The sequence below is a fragment of the Mytilus galloprovincialis genome, chromosome 12 (genome assembly GCF_965363235.1).
Source record: "Mytilus galloprovincialis chromosome 12, xbMytGall1.hap1.1, whole genome shotgun sequence".
NCBI lineage: Eukaryota > Metazoa > Mollusca > Bivalvia > Mytilida > Mytilidae > Mytilus > Mytilus galloprovincialis.
In genome coordinates, this window is record NC_134849.1 from 77,056,495 (window position 1) to 77,081,230 (window position 24,736).

Genomic DNA, 24,736 nt, shown 5'->3' on the forward strand with positions numbered 1-24,736 from the left:
TTTAACCACCGGCAATTTTTCAGGAAAATAGCTTCAATAACAAGGGTGTTCAAATCTATGGGTTCCGCCATCGTTATTGGCGGCGAAGATGTAATATGGCGTTATTCAATTGTGACGTTATATGTTACTCTCTCCCCCAGATCTGTCATGGATTTGGAGAAAACAAAAATCTGCCATAGATTTGAGTTGTTTGGCGTTTGTAACGTCACATTTACCATAGATTAGGAATCGATTTGGAACCCGCCATAGATTTGAGTCCTACATAGTTTATATAGTTTTAATATTTAACTGGCACTTTGGGCCCTCCGTAAACATAGAAAACATAAAGTGTATCTAAATTTCTTTTAGTCAGGTGTGTATTTACATATTAACTAATTGTCTGCTTAATATTAGGCAGATTGAGTAAGCAGGGGGCTTTCGCCATTAGCCTGTGCTCTTTGTCCTGAAATTTTGACAAGTTTTAGCTGAAAAGTGACAATCTAAGCTCTCCGTAGATATCGAAGATGACATTATTCTGGGAAATCCTTTTGATACAATCTTTTTATATACAGAGTATATGAATTTGTCAAATGTTATGGACATTGAAAGAACGCTATATATTTCTTTTATGGGGGCATTCCATATATTTCTATTTATATTTCTAAATGTTTGTACAGTGATCGGTTTTTGTTTTTGTTTAAAGAAGTTTTAGATATAAAATTACAGATTTTATGTCGTTTTATTCATAATAATCTATAGTACATAAAGACAAATATACAACTCACATAACTGCATAATAATTTATAAGGGTTTATATTCGAGGACAACGAGAGTTTAAGGCAACTGGAGGGTCATAAAACGATTTCCTACGTATCTTTTCACTCCATTCAACTATGAAAATCAAGCTTTTAATGTTATCAAATATTATATTTTTTATGATTTTCACCTAAATTTGAATATCGAACTGCCTGCTAGTAGCCGGTATGATATTGAATATCGAATAACGAACCGGCTGCTAACTTCACATCAATCATAATATATACATTGTTTTCCCAGAATGAGGCATTTGTCAAAATTAGTATGATAAGTGAGGCGTGTTATATCGTTAAAGGGTGGCATATCCAAGAATGGCAAACTGAGAGGGGGATTTTAGATGGGCAGGTGGTTGACCTGGCTGCCAAACAGCATAACAATGAACTAACATCTATTTGTTTTTTACATAAGATGCATCCCTAATACGCAAATGTTGACGAATCTATAATATTAAGTGTCTCATAAAGATCAAATATATAATGTAACAAACAAAAGTATAGATGCTTTAAAACTGCTGTTTGATTAATAGAAATATATTGAAAAGAACTTAAACTAAAATTACCTTTAACAGAAGTCCTCTTGTTTGAAAATTTCTACTTTCGTTTCATATATTAAAATTACCGATTGTCGATTAGTCATGTCTACAAACGGGTATCTAGTATGGCATGCATGTTCATTGAACCTATAACAAAATATCAACTTTAAACGTGTGTAGTACGGAAACGTAAAAGCGCCATGAACATTTTCCTCTGGTTATAGCTTTAAATTGTGATCATTTGCGAAATAATTTGAGTCATCTTATATCTTATTATAATTTTCCAGAGAAGCATTTGTTGAAATTGGAGGAAGCTGCGTGTTTCTTGTTTGCGTTTCTCTAAGTAGTGTTGGTCAGAGTATAATTAAAATGTTGATCTGTGTAGTTTGTGTAGGATGTAGAATGTTACCAGTGTACAGTCGATCCGAAACATTTTATGTCATTATTTTATTATATTCATTGGTTTTTTAGCGGTTTTATTGAATATTTTATACATTATTTGCATTATCGCATATTCAATTGTTATAAAGATAGTTACGAGCCAGATCAATAATAGATTCTCCACAAGGCTGCAGACAAATGTCTATTTACCAAAAAGCAACAGTGATCAAAAGGAAAAGACACGTGATAAAACTGAAAACCCGAATGACAGTCTTAAATACTCGCGGAATATTTCATTTTTATTTATTGCGGCATCAACTATGTCTTATATTGGATATTTGTTAACAGTGATCAGCTTTTTAATTGATTTTATCAATCAAGACACTACAAGTTCCTTTAAATCCTGTCGTTTATCTGTTTCTGGAAAGACAGTTCAGAGTGGAATGTAAAAATATTTATTCTAAATTGTTTGGAAAATGTTGTTGAAGCAAGGAAATACCGATTACCGCATAAATGTCTTCAGAGCAAGGAAATAACGATTGCCGTATAAATATCATTCAGAGCAAGGACACAAAGATTACCGTATAAATATCATTAAGAGCAAGGAAATAACGATTACCGTATAAATATCATTCATAGCATGGAAATAACGATAACCGTATAAATATCATTCAAAGCAAGGAAATATCGATTACCGTATAAATATCATTCATAGCAAGGAAATAACGATAACCATATAAATATGGTAATTTATTTGACTTTCATTTTTCTGACTTGGTACAGGCAATTTCTTATGTAAAAAATGGTTAACTAAACCTGGTTTTATAGCGCTAAACCTCTCACAAGAACGACAGTCGCATCAAATTCCATTATATCGACAACGATGCGTGAACAAAATGTAACAAAGAGGGGAAAACAACAACACGAACCCCACCAAAAACGGGGGTTGATCTCAGGTGCTCCTGTAGAGTTAGCAGATCATGCTAAAAATGTGACACTGTCATATTGCTAATATTATTACAAAGCCTGTAAATAGTATAATTCGGTAATTCTAATTCTTGTCAAATGATTTGTTTTTTGTATTTCTGAATACCCGAGTGCTCATTTATGCTTATTACTTGACAAACCACTGGTAGTAGCACCATTTTCATACAAAGACAATATTATTTGACGTTTCATACTTACGAAAAACAAGATATTTATCGTGAAGAGATGACATACATTTCACATCTTATTAGTTTTTGAATACAAGGATCGGTCGATTATTCAACAGTGTTTTAACTATGCAAAGACCTGATAACATTTATTCTAATGCAATTTGTATGTAACATCTTTTTTCATTGGCTATAAGTTGCCGTCAAATCCACAGTTGACCAGGCGTAACTAAGGAGGGACAACCATTTTGAAATGATTGAATCAACAAATGTTCGATTACTACTTCATAATCGAAAATAAAACAACACCTACCTCGAATTCGCCGTTTTAATGTAAATTTATTCGAATTTGAAGCGTACAGGTAACGTAATAACCTCCAGTTTGTAAGTTTTCATTTGTATGACGTCAAGTTTACCTATGACGTCTTTGCGCCAGAATCGTTCATGAAGTTTCGCGTTTTTTTTTTTTTTTTATTTGTCAAATTTAGACATTTTTCCAAGTTTTATCGTATTATTTCTTTTTGTAATGCCTTAGAATCGGAATAACAGTACTGTAGTTGAAGAGTTTCCACCGTCAATTTTGATTTGACGGTCGCAAATCTCCGTTTTTCTGTCTCCGCTACGCGTCGCCAGTAAAACTGCATTTGCGACCGTCAAATCTACAATTGACGGTGGCAACTCTTCAACTACAGTACTGTTATTCCTTAATTATACTTGATTTATTTCACTTAAGTTTTAATTTGCATAAGAACATAAATCACTTAAGTTTTAATTTGCATAAGAACAATCTATTTGAAGATGTGTGTAATAAGGATAATGACTGTTATAATTATTATTGAAGGCAAAGTTACTTGTCAGTCGACAGTTCTGCGGGCATGTTCTAGTTTGTGTATAGCAATGAATTACACAAATAATAAGTTTCAAAATTGTATTTCCTAAGTATAAAAGGAACAATATGTTTATCCGAAATTGAATTTTGTCTCAATAGTTTTTAAAGTTTCGTTCACACATGGTCATACATGATTTAATCATCGTTCATATTGTCGCTCTGAATAAATATGTTTATCTATTTTGTTCAGTGTTTCTTTGACAATTTTGAAATGCTATCCTATCGTCATCTGTAACAACTGTGTTTTCTATTCCATAAATGAGGTCATTATATTCCGGATGTCCTTTTAAAAATGTTAGAAATTTGTTATAACCGTTTTCGTCTCCAGATAAAAGTTCTCCCATTAAGATCCTATTCTTTTCTTTTTGTAATCGTCCAATTTCAATCGAATCGCCTTCCGTTTCATTCAACGAATTACCAGATACATGTTGATCTACCAATAATTGTTCTGTTGTGTTGTTATCTGTTGAACGATAGCGATATAAAACATCAGGCCACTCTGACAATCCTGCAAATATTTACAATGTTATTTCATTAAAGTCCTTACAAGTGCAGTATCAAATGAAATAAAAGTACTACAAAAAACATAAAATAATAGGAATACATGACCCAAAATATTGCAGTTACAAATAAAATGTAAATAAATCGAGAAAAATTGAGAGATCATTTCTCCTCATTTTGTAACATATACACTCGTACAGATTCAGAATACTTTATAAGTTTAAAAAAAGATATGCAATGCTTAGAGTGATTTAAATAAACTTCAATTATAAAAGTCAATTATATCCGACGTCATTGCAAACGAAGTAATGATCTAGGATTTTAGTGTAAGGGTTATAGAGCGTTGACAGAATAATTGTCTCTTGCCACAGCCAATCAACATGTCCTCCTTGTTTTTAAATATCTCGAAGCTGTTTTATGGCAGGGTCACGCCTGCATTACATAGTGATAACACGCGTTACGTTTGAGCAGAAATGTAAAAGCCATCCAATGGAGCAGATGGTATGGTATTACTTACACATAGAAAGATTACAACTAGAAATTTAAAACATCAGCTTTGTCATTGATTTTATTTTAAATTTCCTGATAACGTAGTGAGAAAGAAATCATATGGATTAAGTATGATCAGGGTAGTTTTTGCCAGATCTGAGCACCTCTTTATCAATAGCATAACATTTTATTGTTATCGAACATTATATGTGTATTGAAAATATACATACCAATTACAGCTAACTCAGTGATCATAACATCTATTAATGCTATGATGAAGTAAAAACATGTTAATCTATATTTTCTTCCTGTAACGAGAAATATTTCTGTTCATATTTTTTCAGTACACGATCGCGATACTGTTTTGTCTGTAACAGAAATAACTTAATATATATGTATGTAAGACTTTAAAGTGCGATGGTACTCTAAAGTGCGATGGTCACGCTAAAGTGCGATGGTCTACGCTAAAAAACGATGGTGTCTTGCGCTAAAGTGCGATGGTTGTTTGTTTGCTTAAGTGCGATGTAACAAAAGAGACATGTTCAAGGGCACTTATGTTTAAAACAAGTCTTTTTGCACAATCTGGTTTGCTATGATAAAACATATAATGCGATAGGCTTTTACTTTACCGGTATTCTTATGTGACTGTTTCTAAATTTAGAAGAATGACCTAGTAATAATTTCTAAAAGTATAAAAGTATTATTTAGGTGTTACAAAATACTATATTTCCTTTAAATGAATTTTTAATAATTCGGCCGTATTGGATTGATTGTTGGTTGCCGTTCAGTGGCAAATGTTTCATGCATGTTCAGGACGAGGGACGTATTGGATGTATTTTGCCGTTTACACAGCCTATTAATGTAAACACGTCCCCTTAAAGTTGTCAGTTGCAAATACAAAATTCAGTCATTGTCGGGATAAATGAAATTTAATTGTACAATCTTTAATTGGAATGCGAGAGAAAGGGGTTGTAGTTTGAGCTTTCCCCTTTTCGTAGCGGATATTAATCATTTGTTAATACATGTTATATCTTACTTTACAATGTACACATGCTATTTTTATGGACAATTTATGATTTACACTTGAAAACGTGTACCTTTATTTTACTTACGTTTATACTCCTCAATAAAATCGTAAACATTTAGATGCATCTGTTCGCTTATTTCATCTTTCGGCAAGTTCATTTTTTGGTTTGTATAAACGACTGTTAACGTCATTATGCAACTTTGTTTCGTACGTCTATACTTTCGCGGACCATCGCACTTTAGCGTATGGAGGCATCGGACTTTAGCGTAGACCAACGCACTTTAGCGTATGGAGGCATCGGACTTTAGCGTGGACCATCGCACTTTAGCGTGACCATCGGACTTTAGCGTGGACCATCGCACTTTAGCGTGACCATCGGACTTTAGCGTGGACCATCGCACTTTAGAGTGACCATCGGACTTTAGCGTGGACCATCGCGCATTAGCGTGGACCATCGCACTTTAGCGTGACCATCGTACTTTAGCGTGGACCATCGCACTTTAGCGTGACCATCGTACTTTAGCGTGGATCATCGCACTTTAGAATCCTACATATATAACGATATATGCACTAACATTTGGTCAGATCATCAATGTACATGAACACATATATAATATCATGTTTGCATTAGAGACACTCATCCAATGTCGGGAAAACTTTTGACAACACAACTGTCGGTACACTTATAATGTTTTCGTGGTTTTGTAATGAATTTGGCCTTTTAACATTAAAACTTTTGATTCGAGCATCAATGATAGGTCTTGTATGACGTACCATTCATCCGGTGTTATCAATAATATTTGTATATACCTGCTATCTCTGTGTATTTTATATTGAAATGATTACAGGATATATCAGATAATGTAATTCTGGCTTTCACCTGTCGTTAGTCAGGAATCTGTCGATTGTTGATGTGGGTCATAAGTGTTTCTCGTGTCTCGGTTTTTAAATACTAATATATTAGACCGTTGGTATTTCCGTTTAAATGGTTTCACATTAGTAATTTTTGGGGATCTTTATAGCTTTATGTTCGGTGTAAGCCAAGGCTCGGTGTTCTTTGACCTATATAATGTTTAATTTTTATAAATTCTGACTTGGATGGAGAATTGGCACATTGACACTCATACCACGTCTTCTATATCTATTAAACTAAGTATGTTGCATACAGGTGAGAACAACTGACCAGCTCTCTTTTTATTTTTAAAGATTACTGGTCGATCTATGACTGAACATTAGTCTTAAAAATGCTAATTAAAATATTTCCGATTATTAAATTTCCCTACTATCAATGATAACAACATCTGTTGATCCTGTTAGTTTTGTTTGATACAAAGCTTGCAGCATTGAGTAGTATAACCCTCCTATGAGATTCTTTTTTTCTTGTCAAATTTTAGTAGAATATTTATTGTAATTGGCCAAGGACATAAATGAGATAGTTACTTACCTTTATAATAACTACTTCTACCGTCGATAAATCTGTCTACTGATGTTGTGGACTCATTCTTTTGTGTTGACCTGTGGAAAGTTATTTTTGAAAAATTCACTAATCTTAATAGAAAATAAATGTAAAAACTTTAACTGATTATACAGAAAACAGCGAACCTAACTTAATAATCGTGAATTGCATGTCTTGGCCTTTTATAGCCAACAACACTATTGGTTATTCCTGTTTAAAGGAAATAATTACATTAGATGTATGTTTCATTATAATACGTTATTCTGATTGGCTAACTGCACATCACCTGCTATTCCTGAAACAACTGTATTAGACAATAAAATTTATCATTCATGATGACACGAGGTCCCACAATAAAGTGCACAGGTAAATTAAATGAAAACTTGATAAAAATCGTGTTTTCATGATTCTAGCTAAAAAAAAAATGTAATTATAAGTATTGAATGCTTCTTTTTGTAACTTTATAGGGTTGTAAAAGCGTTGACCGTTCGCACATTTTTAGTAGGAAGCGCTTCCGCGCTTCATACAAAATGTACTTCGGTCAACGCTTTTACACCCCAATAAATTTACAAAAAGCAGCATTCAATTCTTAATTGAAAAACGGTTCTTATGGTGGGAGAAAAAAAATCCATGCATTAAAAATAGTAAGCATGCTATTGTAGTATTGAATGGTTTTACTGATTTTTTTTTATCATATAATCAATAAACTTACGGTCTGATAACAATTTTTGGACAAGATACATTCCGAACAGCAGAAGCAATAAAAGGACAGAGTGTATCTGTAAGTGCAAAAACAATGAAAGAATCTAATAGGATTGAAAAGAATTATGACAATTACGTAAAATATAATATACATTTTGAAGATTGTCATGTAAATTGAAGTAGAAAAAACTTACAATTATTTCTAATACATGTAATAGAGGGATTGTGTGCCTTGACATTTAGGTTTAAAACCTTCTTTTTACTAACATTACGTAGCAAATACACTGATAATGTGGATAAATTATGAAAGTTGAATTAACTAAGAATTGCGATAAAAGTAAAGTAACAAAAAAGGAACCTCGAGGAAAAATTAAGTCCCACAATCAAATGGCAAAATCAAAAGCTCAGACACATCAAACAGATACAAATGGACATCTGCCATATTTCTGACAGGAAGTTTCGTATGTCGAAAATGATGGTTAAACGTAATTAATTTAGATTTTAAAACTTAATTGAATTCATAGTTTAAATTCGCATTTTAAGAGGAAAAAATCCATTTGATTTGCAATGCTAGAAATTGAAACAAAATTGAAGATGCGTATTATCATCCCTTATTATCAATACAGATTTTTCAGTAGTATAAAGGACTAATTGATCAAATTGACCTCCCTAGTTACAAGATAATTTGTGACAATGGCAGTCTTCCTCTCAGAGTAGTGAAGTTGAATATTAAAATTTACCTTTATCATTACAAGATAGCTTATGACAAGTGCAATCTTCTTCTGATGGTATACAGTAACAGTTGTGCTCTGGCTTGATAACAAATATGTACCCTTGTGAAGAATCGCATCCACATGTTGTATCATTTATCATACTTCCTTCACGGTGGACGATTTGACCCTCTTCATTACAAAATGACTTTTGATAAACACACTTATTGTTACCATCAGTTGAAAATGGGAAAGGCTGATACCGTTTATAGCTGCATCCTGCTTTGTTGAAATATGGTTCGAATATAAGTTTGCTGCCTATAATTGAAATAACAGTAATTTGATATAGACGACTTGCATTATAAAAAAATTTACAATAACAAATAAGAAATGTGCTTTGATTGCAAGATAACAAATAAAAAAAAACCAAAAGACACAGATATAAACAACAATAGATCCCCGTTCTGTCTTCAGGAATAACCGAAAGCAAGACAGTACATTAAGCTATGTGAAAAACAACAAAACTACATTCTTTGAATATGAAATGTCACTACGGCCACACACACAACGAACGTGTTGTTAGTATTTATATAAATATTCTGTATCAACTTCACAAATAATACATGATGGTCTTGATGTATAGATTCTGCGTACTGACGTTGTTTATCATCGTAACAACGTGTTATATTGTTTTTTTCATTTGTCTTTGTTCTATTATTAATATTTCTTTTGCTGTTGAATTGTTTTCTGTGATATCCATTTAACGTGGCTCGGTACATCCCGTCAATGTGTTTGTGTTTTCTTTCATTTTTGCTAGTGTGTTTTGTACATGCGACTTTTTGTTTTTCGTTGGTTCTTATAACATGACTCTGTACTTTAAAAGATCCTGTCAGTATCCTATCAGTATGTTATTGTTCTATAATATGTCATTATGTTATATTTCTATTATAAATAAGAAAATACGTGGAACCACAAACATCAAAATTGATTTATTTAGTGAAATGAACCATTTGTGGATTCTCATAAATTCTATAGAACTTTTGGACTAATTTAAATCTCGGTCTATTTCTGAAATTGATTTTACATACTTTTGATTTTTTAACCCTGCATGCTAACATTGCCCATGAGACATTTTAAATTTGTTTGTATAAACATTGATCGGCAAAAATATGTGACGTATAAATTTTCTGACGTCAGACACGCGAAATTGTTTCTTTAAATTGTAAAACGATGCTGACTGCTGTACCCATATTTTGACTATTTTATTTATCATGTCTGTTTAGTTAACGCATCATTGTAACTATAATGGAATTTGATAAGACTGTCGTACAAAGTGAGAGGTTCAGCGCTATAAAACCAGGTTTAATCCACCATTTTCTACATTTGAAAATGCCTGTACCAAGTCAGAAATATGACAGTTGTTGTCCATTCGTTTTTGAAGTGTTTTGTCATTTGATTTTGCCATGTGATTAGGGACTTTCCGATTTAATTTACCTCTGAGTGAGTATTTTTGTGATTTTACTTTTTCCATGTGACTAAAAGGATGAAAGAGCCGGTTGTTAAACAGTAAAACATTTCCAACTTAGGCGAAGCCAAGGTTAACAATGTTGAAGAGATTCCATTGTTGAAGATGCTAATAAACCTAGACAAGGGTAAGTTTCTTTTTCGATATTGAGTTTAATATCACTTTGGTAGATTGCGTTTATCGATTTCTCATGATTATGTAAAAGATTCGTATTTGACTTTTGTTTTTAGATAGGGACTATATGAAGGGGTAATGATTGGTTAATAAATGATAACAGTTTTACCTGTGCTGCTGTAATCGAGTCCATCACAGGTCTCTCGATACGAATTCTCTGGTGAACGTAATAAACATACATAGCTCTGACCACAATAAAATTTTCTTGCTCTCAGACGCCAATGTCCTGGAGCTGGACATCTTAGTTCATATTCCAGTGTAACAACAACGAGCTTAAAAATATCAAGAATTAATTCGAACAAAACACTGTTTCATTGTGATCATATCTAGATCTGTTATCAATATATCAAATCATATGATAAATTTATGTCAACGTAATTAGTATAAAAAAAACTCACCGAACTACCAATTATTATCAAATTGTAATATTAACAAATGTTCTAATTCTTTGGTCTCATTAAAGCAATGGGTATGGAACAACTAGTTTTTTTTTAAAATAATTAGCATACATGTTCATAGAGACCGTTTATACACACTTAACGTGTTAAATTTAAATGTATAGTAGTATTACAATGTATAGATATCATTTGACACTTAAGGATGTTCGCTTGTCATTTTTTGGATTTTTTGTCAGATTTTCGGAATCCTCTTGTTTTATCCATTTGAATGCCTTAAAAACTTTTGCCCATGTCCTCCAATTTTTTCTTTTATAAATTCTTTACATGTATAATTATAAGGCATCTGTAAAAGCCTTATAGAATCGTTGTTATTTTTTAATAGTTTTTGAAAACGTAAACTTGTCAATGATAAAGCTATGAAAAATCAAGATAGAATATTTTCCCGCCAAAATTTCAATGGCTAATATCTTGAAAACAGGCACATTGACCTACATAATTATGTTTTTTGCTATTTTCTTTATTAATCCCCTATCAGTTTGTACTTGTGTAATGAAAAGCCTATTATTATGAAACTTAGTAGCGAACTCCCTTTATATACATATGTTACGGCTTGAGCTTGTAATATTAGATGTAAAATGTATGACAGTCTATAAAATATGATATTGTAACGTGAACACAGGGTAAGCGTGTCTATTTCTATTTAGAATGTGTTCGTTACCAGTTTGATACTAGATCCAAAATTGTTCTATTTACAAAATATATCACAAACAATCTTTATTTATAAATTAACATCAATGAACCAAAATATGTACAACTGCTCTTTGCAATCTTTAATAAACTAGCTATAAACAATTCTACTTTAATATATATATACAACTGGTACAAATTTGTCCTGGGTCAGGAACAAACTTGTCCTACTGGTACAATAATGCACCCTACAAGTTTACACACTTGTCTTTGTTCCGTTGGTACAGTTATGTACTTTACAAGGTGGTCACACAGACTCACACTTGTCCTATACGGTACAATACGGTTCAATTTGTAAACGTACAAGTCCTTATTTCTAACAGGCACCAACCTGTTCTTTATTACACTTAGTAATATTAACACAATATCTATAATATATAAGAGACAGCGGTCTCGAATATAAACGTACCGTACATTGGTCTTATGTCTCCAAAGACTTAATGACAATCGACCCTGAGCTAGGAATCTCTCCTGCTTATATACCCCAATGGTAGCCGTACCATTATTATACGAGGGGTGTTCTTCCAAAGTGTCTCATTACTCGTATTGACAGTTTCCTTTGGAACACCCCTTCACGTTTGACCTGACCCAAAGTTTACCCGCGAAACATCCAATTCTTTACTATGTTTTATTAAAGTATACATACAATGCATAAAATAAGGCTTATCCCGAACTGTAACCAATGTAAAGAATCTAACCGTAGATTCAAAATCATCACATAACCAACGCCTCAAAAACACATGCGTCCCGCATGTCTAAAACTAACTTTAAACTTTAACGGACAAAACATAGAAATACTATATACACATGTTAATTTAGTTAAATGTACAAAATCTATTTAACAATATAATCTGCCATCCAAGCTGGTTTTCGTCTTGTACGACGCCCTTCAACACTAATTTCCTCAGTTTCTTCAACAGGCAACGTTGACTCATGAACAGCAATGTCTTGAACATAAGGAGTTTCTATAGGGTCGTTTTCAGAGTCTAATGGAACAAAAGTGTTATTATCTGATTCTGTCCTAAATGTCTGTTTGTTCTTTTTCTTAAGTCTGTCGACATGTATGACTTGTGGTTCCCTCTGTATCCACAGTCAACTTTATATGTAAGTTCACCATATTTGTCGAGAATTTTGAAAGGACCTTTCCAGAAACTAGTCAATTTTGAAGACATCCCAGGTTTCTTAACTGGGAAATAAACATACACCTCGTCATCTTTTCTGAAATTTTGGTATGACAATTTGAGGTCGTGATAGTGTTTCTGTCTTCGCATTTGCCCTTTTATTTTACCTCTGACAAAACTGTGGGAGATATCTAACTTTTCCTTAAGCTCCCAAGCCCACTTATGTGCAGGAATATCTTTAACTGATGGTGGCATTTCATACATGATGTCTAAAGGGGTTGATAGTTCCTACCTAACATGAGACTATTTGGCGTTTGTCCAGTCGTCTCATGCTCGGATGCCCTATATGCCATCATGACAAAAGGAATGTATTTATCCCAGTCTCTCTGGTTCTGTTCCACAAATGAACTTAACATTGTTGCAAGAGTCTTATTAAACCTTTCCACCATACCGTCAGATTTTGGATGATATGGAGTGGTACGTGTTTTCTTGATGTTTAGAATACAACACATCTCTTGAAACAACAAGCTTTCAAATTGCCTGCCTTGATCTGAGTGTATCCAAAGAGGAACACCAAATCTTACAATAACTTCTTCAACAATAATCTTAGCTACAGTCTTAGCTTCCATATTTGGCATGGCAAAAGATTCCGTCCACTTTGTGTAGTAGTCAGAAACTACCAAGATATATTTGTTACCACTCTCTGTTTCTGGCAACTCACCAAGGATATCTGTAGCTATCCTTTCCATTGGTCCATTAGCTTCAACTAAAGCCATTGGAGCTCTTTTGGACTTTTGTGGACTTTTTCGCTTTGCACATTTGTCACATCCGTTTATGTAAGTCCTGACGTCGTTTTGTAATCCAGGCCAATAATAGGATTGTCTAATTATTGCCAAAGTTTTATGGATACCCAAATGAGCAGAACATTTATCATCATGGGAAAATTGTAAAACCTTTTTGCGTTCTGATAAAGGAATGATAGCTTGCATTTTTACAATTTTGGTTACAGGGTCTTCAAATCGTCTGTAAATAAGTCCGTCTCTTAACTCTAAGTTGTTCCATTGATTCCAAAGTGATCTCAAGAAAAATCCCTTATCAGAAATATTTTTGTAATCCGGACGTTCGTCTGTTTCTACCCGTTGTGTCACTATTTTCAGGTCATGATCATTTTCCGAATTTCTTTAAGAGACAAATCATGATGTTCACTGTCATCATCTTTGTCATTACTATAATCAAAACGGGTGATAGCATTAACAGTGTCATATTGGTCTTTAGTCTAAGTCTCTTTTTCTAAACCGGAATGATAACCGCATTGTTTACATGGAATGCGACTAAGTGCGTCTGCATTCCTATGCTGCACTCCTGGTCGATGTTGAATTTGCATCTCAAATGATCCTAATGTTTCTATCCATCTAGCTATCTGTCCTTCTGGGTTCTTAAAGTTAAGTAACCACTTTAATGATCCGTGATCAGTTCTTACTGTGAATTTTCTACCGTTAAGGTATGGTTTTAAAATGTTTAACAAAACAAACTACAGCAAGCAACTCCTTGCGTGTCACACAATACTTTCGTTCTGATTTTGAAAGAGTACGACTAGCGTAAGCTACAACATGTTCTAGCCCTTCATCAGATTTCTGAGTCAAGACAGCTCCGACTGCCAAATTGCTTGCATCAGTATCCAAAATGAATTCTTTATTAAAATCTGGATATGCAAGAACTGGTGCGTTTATCAATTTACCTTTCAATTGGTCGAAAGATTCTTGACATTCTGAAGTCCAAACAAACTTAGTTTCCTTCTCTGTTATTTTGTGTAACGGTTTAGCAATGTGGGCAAAGTTTTTGATAATTTTTCTGTAGTACCCACAAAGACCTAAACAGGAACGAACTTCAGTTATATTTGTAGGTGTGGACCACTCTTTTACAGCCTTAATCTTGTCAGGGTCGGTTGATATTCCTTCCTCAGAGACAATATGTCCTAAGAAACGAACCTTGGTGGTACACAAGGTGCACTTCTTCGCCTTCAGCTTTAAACCATCCGATTTAAGCCTAGCAAAAACGTCTCTTAAATTATCAAGCATACCATCTAGTGTTTTTCCAAAAACGATTATATCGTCAATGTAAACCAGACATGTTTCCCACTGCAAACCAGCTAGTATGGTTTCCATCAATCGCTCAAATGTCTGTGCAGCGCAACACAACCCAAACGGAATGACCAGGAATTGAAATAAACCCCTTCGCGTCGCAAAAGCGGTTTTGTGTTTGTTATTTTCGGCCAGCTCCACCTGCCAATATCCTGAACAACAGTCCAGAGTACTATACCCTTTATTTCCTGCTAAATGATCTAACGAATCATCAATCCTCGGTAAAGGATACGCGTCTTTATTAAGGGTCACACTGTTTAAGCGTCTATAATCTACGCAAAAACGATAACTGTCGTCCTTTTTCTTAACTAGGACTATCCCTGCCGCCCAGGGACTGTGGGATGGTTCAATAATCCCTTTTTGTAACATTTTGTCAAGGTTGTCATTTACTACCTTGTTCAAATGATAAGGTGTACGACGAGGCGGTTCTTTAAATGGCCTTGCGTTTCCCGTATTGATTTCGTGTTTTACAAGATTGGTCCTTCCCAAGTCAACATCAGAAGAAGCAAACAAGTTCTGATTTTCTATCAACAAAAATTTTACTTTTTGTTTATCTTTCGAAGTCAATTCATCTGATGTCCTGTCTAATAGATCTTGTAAATCTGAACTAAGTCCGTCATGTTTCTGTTCATTTGAACTAATATTACCATCTAGTACTTGATCAACACCAGACATTTGGGCTATAGTTGTACCAGGATAGATTGTCTTAGGATCAAGTTATGTGTTCATTAATCTAACAGGGACTTTTTCGCCTGACCTTACCAACGTTCTAGCAGTTAAAATGTAGTCTTTCCCTTCATGTTCATTTGCTTCTAACAAAGTATTGTCAGCAGGTAATTTCTGACCTTCTGCTAAGCAAACCGTGCCAGTAATGACAATTTCTGACCTTGGCGGTATGACAACCGCTTCTGAAGCAACCACTCGGTAACAGCCTTTTGATCCCTGAAAACACAAATCTACCTTAAAATCCCCAATACAAAAGTGCCCATTCTTAACATCAATTAAACAATTATGTCGTTTCATGAAGTCTAAACCAAGTATACCGTCAACTTGCAGATCAGTCACAACAGCTTCAGATTGCAACATATTTGGACCGAAATGCAGATTGAACCTGCCTTTTCCACGAAGCTCTAGCTTATTGCCACACACTGACCTAACAGTTGTCTTTACTTCACTTAGATATGATTTATCTTATGGAGTCAACATATCGTATAACTTAGAAGATACCAATGTCAAAGTTGCTCCTGTATCAACCACAAACTTGGCTTTTATGTTTCCTACATTTAGTTTGACATACATACCAGCATCTTCAGATGCTGTTGTAACCGCACCTTCATTTGTCTTAGGGTTAATTTTTTTCCTAGTTTTCATTAATGTTTTGACAGTCCCATCCCCCTTATTTCCATTATAATTGTTCTGATTTCTTCGGGGTAGACGACAGTCCCTTGCTAAATGACCAAATTTGCCACAATTGTAACAGCCCTTATTTGTCCTCTTACTTTGGGTATATCTCGTTTTAGCATAATAAGGTCCCTCATTTGTACCACTAGATTTTAATTTTGCTATTTCAGTCGTAAGAGTACTTAGACTTTTCTCCATTGTTTGCATCCATGATGCAATGACAGTCGTTGTAAAGTCACTACTTGTACTCTTTTCTTCCTTATCTATCTCGTCATCGTTCATAGTTTTCCGTAAATAACCTCATCCCTCTCTCACTTTATTTTCGGCTTTATTGTAAGCTTCTAATTCAACGGCAAGTCTTACGGCATCATTTAAACCTTTCGGTCGCGATTGTTTTATTCTAAGTCGCATTTCCGAATCAACGAGCGCGTCAATAAACTGCTCTTTCCCGAGAGTTTCACGTACGTCCAATGGGGCAGTAGGAACTGCCAAGTTGGACAATCTCCGAATTGACTGGCCTAATTCGGGAAGAGATTCGCTGGCTTTTTGACGTCTTTCTTTAAACTGAACTCTGTATAACTCAGTTTGACTAGATAGCGCGAATTGCTCTTCAAGTGCGCTGACTAAATCGGAATAGTTTTGTCTTTTCTTACTTGGTAAATCTCCAAGTACAGATTGTGCTTGTCCCATTAACGATACCGCCAAATATAACCCTTTTTGGTTTTCCGACCAATTATTTACAAGTGCACACATTTCAAAATGGGACAAATAGTCTGTCCATGATGTGCTACCGTTATATTGACATGGTTTAATTTTCACACCAGAATTATCTGTGTTACCAGTATGTCGGTACTTTGATTTGTCAGTTTTGTCTTTTTCCCTAATGTAACTATTATTTATGGGTAAAGGCAAAGTATCCCCTTCCTTTAAATCAATTTGGGAAAATTTTACAGTTTTGTACGTATTCGGGTTGTTGAATGTTGGTAAATCAACTTTTTCATTATCTCCCTTTCTTGACAATGAGGACCCTCTTGATCCCAGACCCGCATCATTTCTTGATACAATATTATATTTTTGACGAACACCTTGATCTTTGGGTGTTGACGAAACAAAACTATTCCTAACTAAAGTTGTTCCTTCTTCCATATCATATATTTGTTTTGTGTACTCGTCGATTGTATCATCAAAAGACATGTTTGTACTTTAATTTGCGGTTTAACCATGCATACACAATATAATAATGTCAACACAATGTCAAAAATGTACAATGTAATAAATGTCAATAAAAAAATTGCCTGTACCGCTATCGATAGTAAATCCCTAATGTAAATAATAATCGTAATTCTTAACCGTGGGGAATTTAAAACGTTAACAGGACAATTTTGATCTGTGCAAAAGTGAACAGTTTGGACAAAAACGATCTGTGCAAAAGTGAACAGTAAATTCTCACAAGACAGTTTGGATATAAGTTTTTAAGATGATCAAATTTGGATATAATCTTTTACTATGGATTTAAAAAAAAACAATTTTGATCCCAGCGCTAGCCACCAAATTATGTAACGTGTACACAGGGTAAGCGTGTCTATTTCTATTTAGAATGTGTTCGTTACCAGTGAGTTTGATACTAGATCCAAAATTGTTCTATTTACAAAATATATCACAAACAATCTTTATTTATAAATTAACATCAATGAACCAAAATATGTACAACTGCTCTTTGCAATCTTTAATAAACTAGCTATAAACAATTCTACTTTAATATATATATACAACTGGTACAAATTTGTCCTGGGTCAGGAACAAACTTGTCCTCCTGGTACAATAATGCACCCTACAAGTTTACACACTTGTCTTTGTTCCGTTGGTACAGTTATGTACTTTACAAGGTGGTCACACAGACTCACACTTGTCCTATACGGTACAATACGGTTCAACTTGTAAACGTACAAGTCCGTATTTCTAACAGGTACCAACCTGTTCTTTATTACACTTAGTAATATTAACACAATATCTATAATATATAAGAGACAGCGGTCTCGAATATAAACGTACCGTACATTGGTCTTACGTCTCCGAAGACTTCATGACAATCGACCCTGAGCTAGGAATCTCTCCTGCTTATATACCCCAATGGTAGCCGTACCATTATTATAGGAGGGGTGTTCTTCCAAAGTGTCTCATTACTCGTATTGACAGTTTCCTTTGGAACACCCCTTCACGTTTGACCTGACCCAAAGTTTACCCGCGAAACATCCAATTCTTTACTATGTTTTATTAAAGTATACATACAATGCATAAAATAAGGCTTATCCCGAACTGTAACCAATGTAAACAATCTAACCGTAGATTCAAAATCATCACAATATTGCAATGACAAAAACAAATACTTTATTCACAAACATTGAATGTTCATACACAAGTAATTCATTTCGTTTAATATAATTCCCAAAAAGCAAGAAGGATATTTAAAACAAAGTAACCGCATTGAATAGTCAACAGTAAAATATAAAATAAAATAGCTAGTCTGCTATGAAATTGGATTTTACTAGTTTTATTAATTTCATAGAACATTGTGATTTTATTGGTGAATCAAGTTAGTTCAATCTTTATTTTTATATCAAAATATGAAGCATGCCTGTTAAAACCCAGAACTGCTCATAAAATTCCTTTACTGCAGTCAGATTATGGAAATTTATGACAGCATATCGATATATTCTTTATTCGATATTTTAAATTTATTGAAAGCATGTTGTCTTGCAATTTACATTTACAGATATGAGCAACAAAATTCTGCTTAAACAGGTGATATACATTTTTTTTATGGTAATATTCTTTATACAGCATACAAATGTCAGTATTCACCTCAGAAGCTAACAAAACCTTTAAATAAACTTATTAAGAAGGGATATAGTTACGATACTGTTGTCAGGTCATTCAAAATTGCATATTTTGGCTTAAATATTGATTCACTTATAGGGTCTTTGCATTGGAATTAAACACATTTACTTAAAAACCAGTTGCTGGTATGACACGGGTTGTGTTCTTCTCATATATATATGGTTTAGTAGCGAACTCCCTTAATATACATATGTTACGGCTTGAGCTTGTAATATTAGATGTAAAATTGGCAATGTAAAGTTGGCAATGTTTTACTGTTTAACAAACGGCTCGATCATCCTCTCAGTCACGTAAAAATAATATACACAATAATATACATAAATAATACTTACAACACGTTTGGTGACCTTCTACTGCTGTCTGTTATATGGTCGGGTTGTTGTCTCTTTGACACATTTCCCATTTCAATTCTCAATTTTAGTTACACATTTTTATGAAATAATTTGAACGTAGTAATTGTAGGAATCAGTGTGGTTCTTCACAAAGTAAGGACACACAATTGTCTTACCTGATAAAACCAACCTAAGAATAGTGTTTTCATCATAGAGAGTGTATAGAGTCAAGTCAATCTACAAAAAATTAAAGATCGTATACATGTTTTACCGTAGGATTCCTTGTCATAATTATATATACACTGCTTTTAATTATCAATCGCATTGGATTTTTTGTTATTCCGATAGTTTAAATACGGTCTCAAACTATTCTAACAAAATGTAAAGTATTGATTTTTTACATTGAATGTTATGAATCAATTTGGAGATGAGCAAATATTTTTTATCGTTGAAGCGTCGTCTTCGTCACGCTGGAGTTGTCTCTTACTTTGCTTACCTCGTCAAAGTGCCTCATTTTGATTTACCGCCCTTTTCGATGAATTGTAAACCCCGGCGGTGAACAACATGGAAAGCATGGCTGGAAGTGGAATGAAGTTGACTGACCAACTGTGAGCAGAAGAAATAATTTGAAACAGACGAATAAACAGTCAAGATTTTACTCAAAATATACAGCACGTTTGGTGGGGATAATCGAGATCGACTTTAAATCGGATGGAACTTTCACTTTCAGATAGAGCTCTAGTTTACACGCAGGATTACTGAAACGTCAACATCTAATTGATAGGTGACAATCAGACATTATTTCCATTTGTTATTAGTGGCGGTTCAAAAATTTTCCTAAATGGGGGGGGGGGGGGGGGCGCTCCAGTCATGCTTCAATGATCCATCATATAATCAAGCAAATTTTTCCCACAAAAGGGGAGCCCAGGCCCCCCTTGGATCCGCCTATGGTTATGACAACCTGAATAAGGAGGGGCGACCGTTTGATTCTAGTTGTATTAAGGAGATGACATCAATTTCAATACTTTTACGTCCTATCCTATCTTTAATGTGTCCAAAGAGTAAAAATGGTTGATAATATAAACACAACCGACACCACCTAGAAAGATGAGTGAAGAAGTTATGGAATTTTATTGATTTGTCATATATTTCTGATAGTCTTCCGACCTATTCACATATGTTTAAGCCTGAAGAGGTGACCTATTCCAGCAGCATTTCCTTTCACATTTCATATATTTGATATTATAGGAAGTACCCCAGTATACATATCACCGAAATGCCAACCTAGTAAGAGACAATTTATATGTCTGGTCTCTTTTTTCGAAATCTAGTTGAAAGGTTTAATCAACAAAAATAAAACAATAACTTGAGAATCTTTTTATCCTAACACAGACAAAATAGTTACTGCAACGACATTACTTAAACCTCAATTTGATTCAAATTAAACCAAACTTATACTGCGAAGAGAAATAATGAATATCTGATAAATAATGAATAGTCATCCAAGTTTTTAAGGGGTTTGTGTTTCTCTTTAGTTTTTTCTGTAGTGTTTTGTGTTTTGTATTTGTCTGTTTTTCTTGTTTTGTTTTATATGGCGTTTTCACTTTGGTCTCTTTGGTATCTCTCGTCTCTCGTTTATGGAACGTCAATAACCAATTACAAATAATCAAATCATATTCCAAAACACAAATTACTGTTTTACGGGGGGAATCAAAGGCACCTTACATTAGCTCATGTAGTTTTTATTAAACCAAGTTTTTAATGTTCCTCAATTTCATGCTTAGTTATATAGAGACTAGTTTGTTTGAATTGTATCATATGAAGAATATTAACAAGAAACACATAAGATTGAATTGAAGGGCCAACACAGCGGTATTTGTGTGTATGTAGACAAAATCATTTTCTTTAGGAGAATTTTTGGGCTAAAACATATCATAACAATATATGAACTTAAACATTGAATTTAGAAATTAAGCAATGATTTTCAAGAGTATACAAGACTTCACTTATTGATACAAGATGAAAATCTCTCTTTCTTTTACAGTATTTACACTAATACATAATGTAGATTTGTTTTGTTGGCTCCTTCGTCTGAGTAAATATACTTACAAACAAACGAACGAAAGGTGTCTGAAATTATCAAATGAAAGATATGAATTGCTGTTGTTGTCTGCATCTACACTCCATCATCATGATCATTGTTATAATATATCTATCGAACCACAACGACTATCTTGGATAGTTATCAAAGGTACCAGGATTATAATTTAGTACGCCAGACGCGTCTACATAAGACTCATCAGTGACACTCATATCAAAATATTTATAAAGCCAAATAAGTACGAAGTTGAAGAGCATTGATGGTCCAAAATTCCAAAAAGTTGTGCCAAATACGGCTAAGGTAATCTATTCCTGGGATAAGAAAATCCTTAGTTTTTCAATAAATTCAAAGTTTTGTAAACAGGAAATTTTTAAAAATGACCACATAATTGGATAGACAACATTAAAATGTATCAAACAAATTGCAGGATGCATTTAATCATACACCTTTAATATATATGATGTCGCAGGTAAATTAAGGTATCACAACAAATTCAATGTCCAAGAGTTTATCTTAATTTTCCCCTTTTGTCTTTCAATTATTGACACAATTGTTCACTACAGTGCATTATCACAAAACTTATCACACAAATGAGTTGTGAAAAGGAGATGTGTACATAAATTGTGTATCGTTTAATATACTTATTATATTTGAACTTCAACTGATGAGGTCCAATAATCTATCTATTATCTGCATGTAAACAATACTATGTGTGCTTTCAATATCATGTCAATATTATTACTTTTAAGGAATAAAACAACAGGTGCTACTTTAAAAATACTTAAATGTCACCTTGAACTCTCACGATTGTTTAAAAAAGTACTTTGTAACAATACATACACATATAGGAATGGTACACGTTAAATACACAGTATAGTGTATTGAATTAACAAGAACTGATAAATTACCAACAGTTGAAATTAGTGACACCCTCGATCGTACTTGATTTCAAAGTTTGATGCAGAAAAATGTGAAACTACAAAACAGTAACTGATTAACATAAACATGATAAAGCAACTGATTCAAATATAAACACTTACGTTTCCATCAACGTGATCTGTCAAGCCTGATGTGCACAATACAGTCGTCGGTATTTAATTTAAGAAAACGTTTCGTGTATTCAAATCAATTCAACCGAGGTAAATAAACTTTAAAAATTGCACACATTAATTGTAAAATTGATTTGATATATCATACACACGTTGGATATTGTTGTCCTTATTCTTTTTTTCACATTCAGTTCCAAACATAAGTTCTAGAAAGCTTATGTTGAAATCATGTAAATATTGGCTTGTTGATAATAAATTGTCTCTACATTTAGGAAAGACGGAAACCATTTCATTTGGTCCAAAGATAAAATTTTATAATGTTAATGTAGATGATTTGTCTATTGAATGTGATAGTATATAAATTGAGGGTTAATCAAATGTGAAATATTTAGGTATCATTTTGGCAATGCTCTTCAACTTTGTACTTGTTTGGCTTTATAAATATTTTGATATGAACGTCACTGATGAGTCTTATGTAGACGAAACGCGCGTCTGGCGTACTAGATTATAATCCTGGTACCTTTGATAACTATTTGGACAATTTGTATCTGGTGAACAAGTTGTTGATACTATTATAAAGAAAGCTAATCAAAGACTTAAATATTTATATAGATTTAAATGACATTTGTCTCACCAATCTAGAAAACATTGTGTACTACCTTCATACAATGTCATCTTGATTATTATTATGCTTGTTAGTGAAGGCTTATCCAAGAAATTTAAAGACAAGCTTCGGGTTATTTAAAATAAAATTATACGGTTTATACTTTATCTTCCTTAAAGTAAACGAATCACTGTAAATGAATTCGAAAAATTGGGATTATTGAATGTTTGTAACAGAGTGAAACAACTTCGTCTGAATCATGTATAATAAAAAAATAATGACAGACATCAAGTATTATGCAAATTGGGTTAAAGACCAAAAGGTGCTTCTTGGAAAAAGTTTAAATGTCATCTTGAACTCTCACGACTTTTTCGTAATCAAAACATTCAAATGTAAGTAGGTACACGTAAAATACACAATATAGTGTATTGAATTTAAAAGAACAAATGATTGTAAGAGAAAATAACAAACAAAACCAGGGAGTAAACAAAGACTCACTAAAAACCAAAGGACATTTACATCAACAGTTATAAATAATAATTAAGAAACAACACGAACTCCACTAAAAACCGGGAGTAAAATCAGGTGCTCCGGAAGGATAAGCATTTCCTGCACCGTATACGGCACCCGTCGTGTTATTTCTTTGTTCAGTTCGGTAATGATGGAAGGTTTTTATGACTGAAGATGAATATTAGATATGATTTCTGACACACTTTTGTCATAATGGCCAATCAGCTCATGATGGCGACCGTAAAATTTCTTGAGTGATGACCTTAATTATAAGATTTGAAGCGATTATTTGAAATGAATATGATGCGTTATGGATCAGTAGTTATCTTATCGTACACAATTAAAAGGTGTTTACACCTATGTAGTGATTTTAAAGTTTATTGCCAAAAAAAAAAGAAAACTACAAAACAACAGCTGTTTTACTGAAGCAAATGAATCAAATATCAACACTTACTCTTACGATATAGTTATCTATCAATCATGAATTAATCTGTTCGTCGGTATGTGTTTGCCAACACTTACTATTCTACCAGAACGATGCTTTTTTTTAATCTTCTAAACAGGAAGAAAACTGGTCATCAGTGTGTATTTACCAACACTTACTATTCTACAAGGACGATATTGTTATCTTCTAATCAAGAAGAAATACGATCGTCTGTTTGTATTTGTCGACATTTTGTTCATGTGTATAAACTGTTTCACGCCGGGTAAATGATTTGTATAAAACAAAATTTTGAATGAACTATCGGTTTTTTCCTTTCAAGTTCATTCGGAATGTTTAACATGTCACCGTGGAACTTGAAACTTGTTTTGAGTGTAGCTAAAAACTCTGGAGGCAAAAAACAAATACGCATATCACATAGAAAATATTGAGAAAGTATGCTAATTACGGATTATGCAATGAATGTGTTCAGACTAGACAACCTTCATTTGAAGGATTCAAAAAGTTCACAATAAGAGAAAAAAAAAACACCATAGGACACTATAATTTAAAAAAAGAAACGAGGAATGTGTCAACATCGTACTTTATTTGGCCGTTTTAACTTTTTTGGATTCGAGCGTCACTGATGAGTTTTTTGTAGACGAAAAGCGCGTCTGG

The 24,736-nt window shown here is 33.5% G+C and overlaps 1 protein-coding gene and 1 long non-coding RNA gene across 7 annotated transcripts in view; both read right to left on the reverse strand.

Annotated features, from left to right (window-relative positions):
* The window catches only part of LOC143054898 (uncharacterized), a 241,665-nt gene that overhangs the window by 96,253 nt on the left and 120,676 nt on the right, over positions 1-24,736 (reverse strand). The gene's annotated exons all lie outside the window — the stretch shown is intronic.
* LOC143054888 (uncharacterized) lies at positions 3,777-24,274 on the reverse strand. Of its 6 annotated transcripts, none has more exons than XM_076227971.1 (9): positions 24,092-24,233; positions 21,425-21,503; positions 19,550-19,610; positions 10,445-10,607; positions 8,667-8,954; positions 7,937-8,003; positions 7,213-7,283; positions 4,972-5,049; positions 3,777-4,259 (listed from the first exon to the last, which is right to left on the reverse strand). In XM_076227971.1, the coding sequence occupies exons 3-9, from the start codon at positions 19,583-19,585 to the stop codon at positions 3,925-3,927; spliced, it is 1,038 nt and encodes a 345-aa protein (XP_076084086.1). In that variant the 5' UTR covers positions 19,586-19,610; positions 21,425-21,503; positions 24,092-24,233; the 3' UTR covers positions 3,777-3,924. The 6 variants fall into 6 exon arrangements, with proteins under 6 accessions (XP_076084086.1, XP_076084090.1, XP_076084088.1 ...); XM_076227975.1 differs by having other exon boundaries at positions 21,483-21,503; positions 24,092-24,216; XM_076227973.1 differs by lacking the exon at positions 24,092-24,233 and adding an exon at positions 22,515-22,533.

What these genes read in the sequence shown, in the direction of transcription:
- LOC143054888 (XM_076227972.1), bottom strand. Translation starts at nt 19,585, where the DNA reads ATGATGAAAACACTATTCTTAGGTTGGTTTTATCAG. An exon ending in GCTATCTTGTAATGATAAAG is followed by an intron (nt 8,004 to 8,666) that starts GTAAATTTTAAT and finishes TTGCACTTACAG; the next exon opens with ATACACTCTGTCCTTTTATT. An exon ending in CACTGAGTTAGCTGTAATTG is followed by an intron (nt 4,260 to 4,971) that starts GTATGTATATTT and finishes AAATATTTGCAG; the next exon opens with GATTGTCAGAGTGGCCTGAT.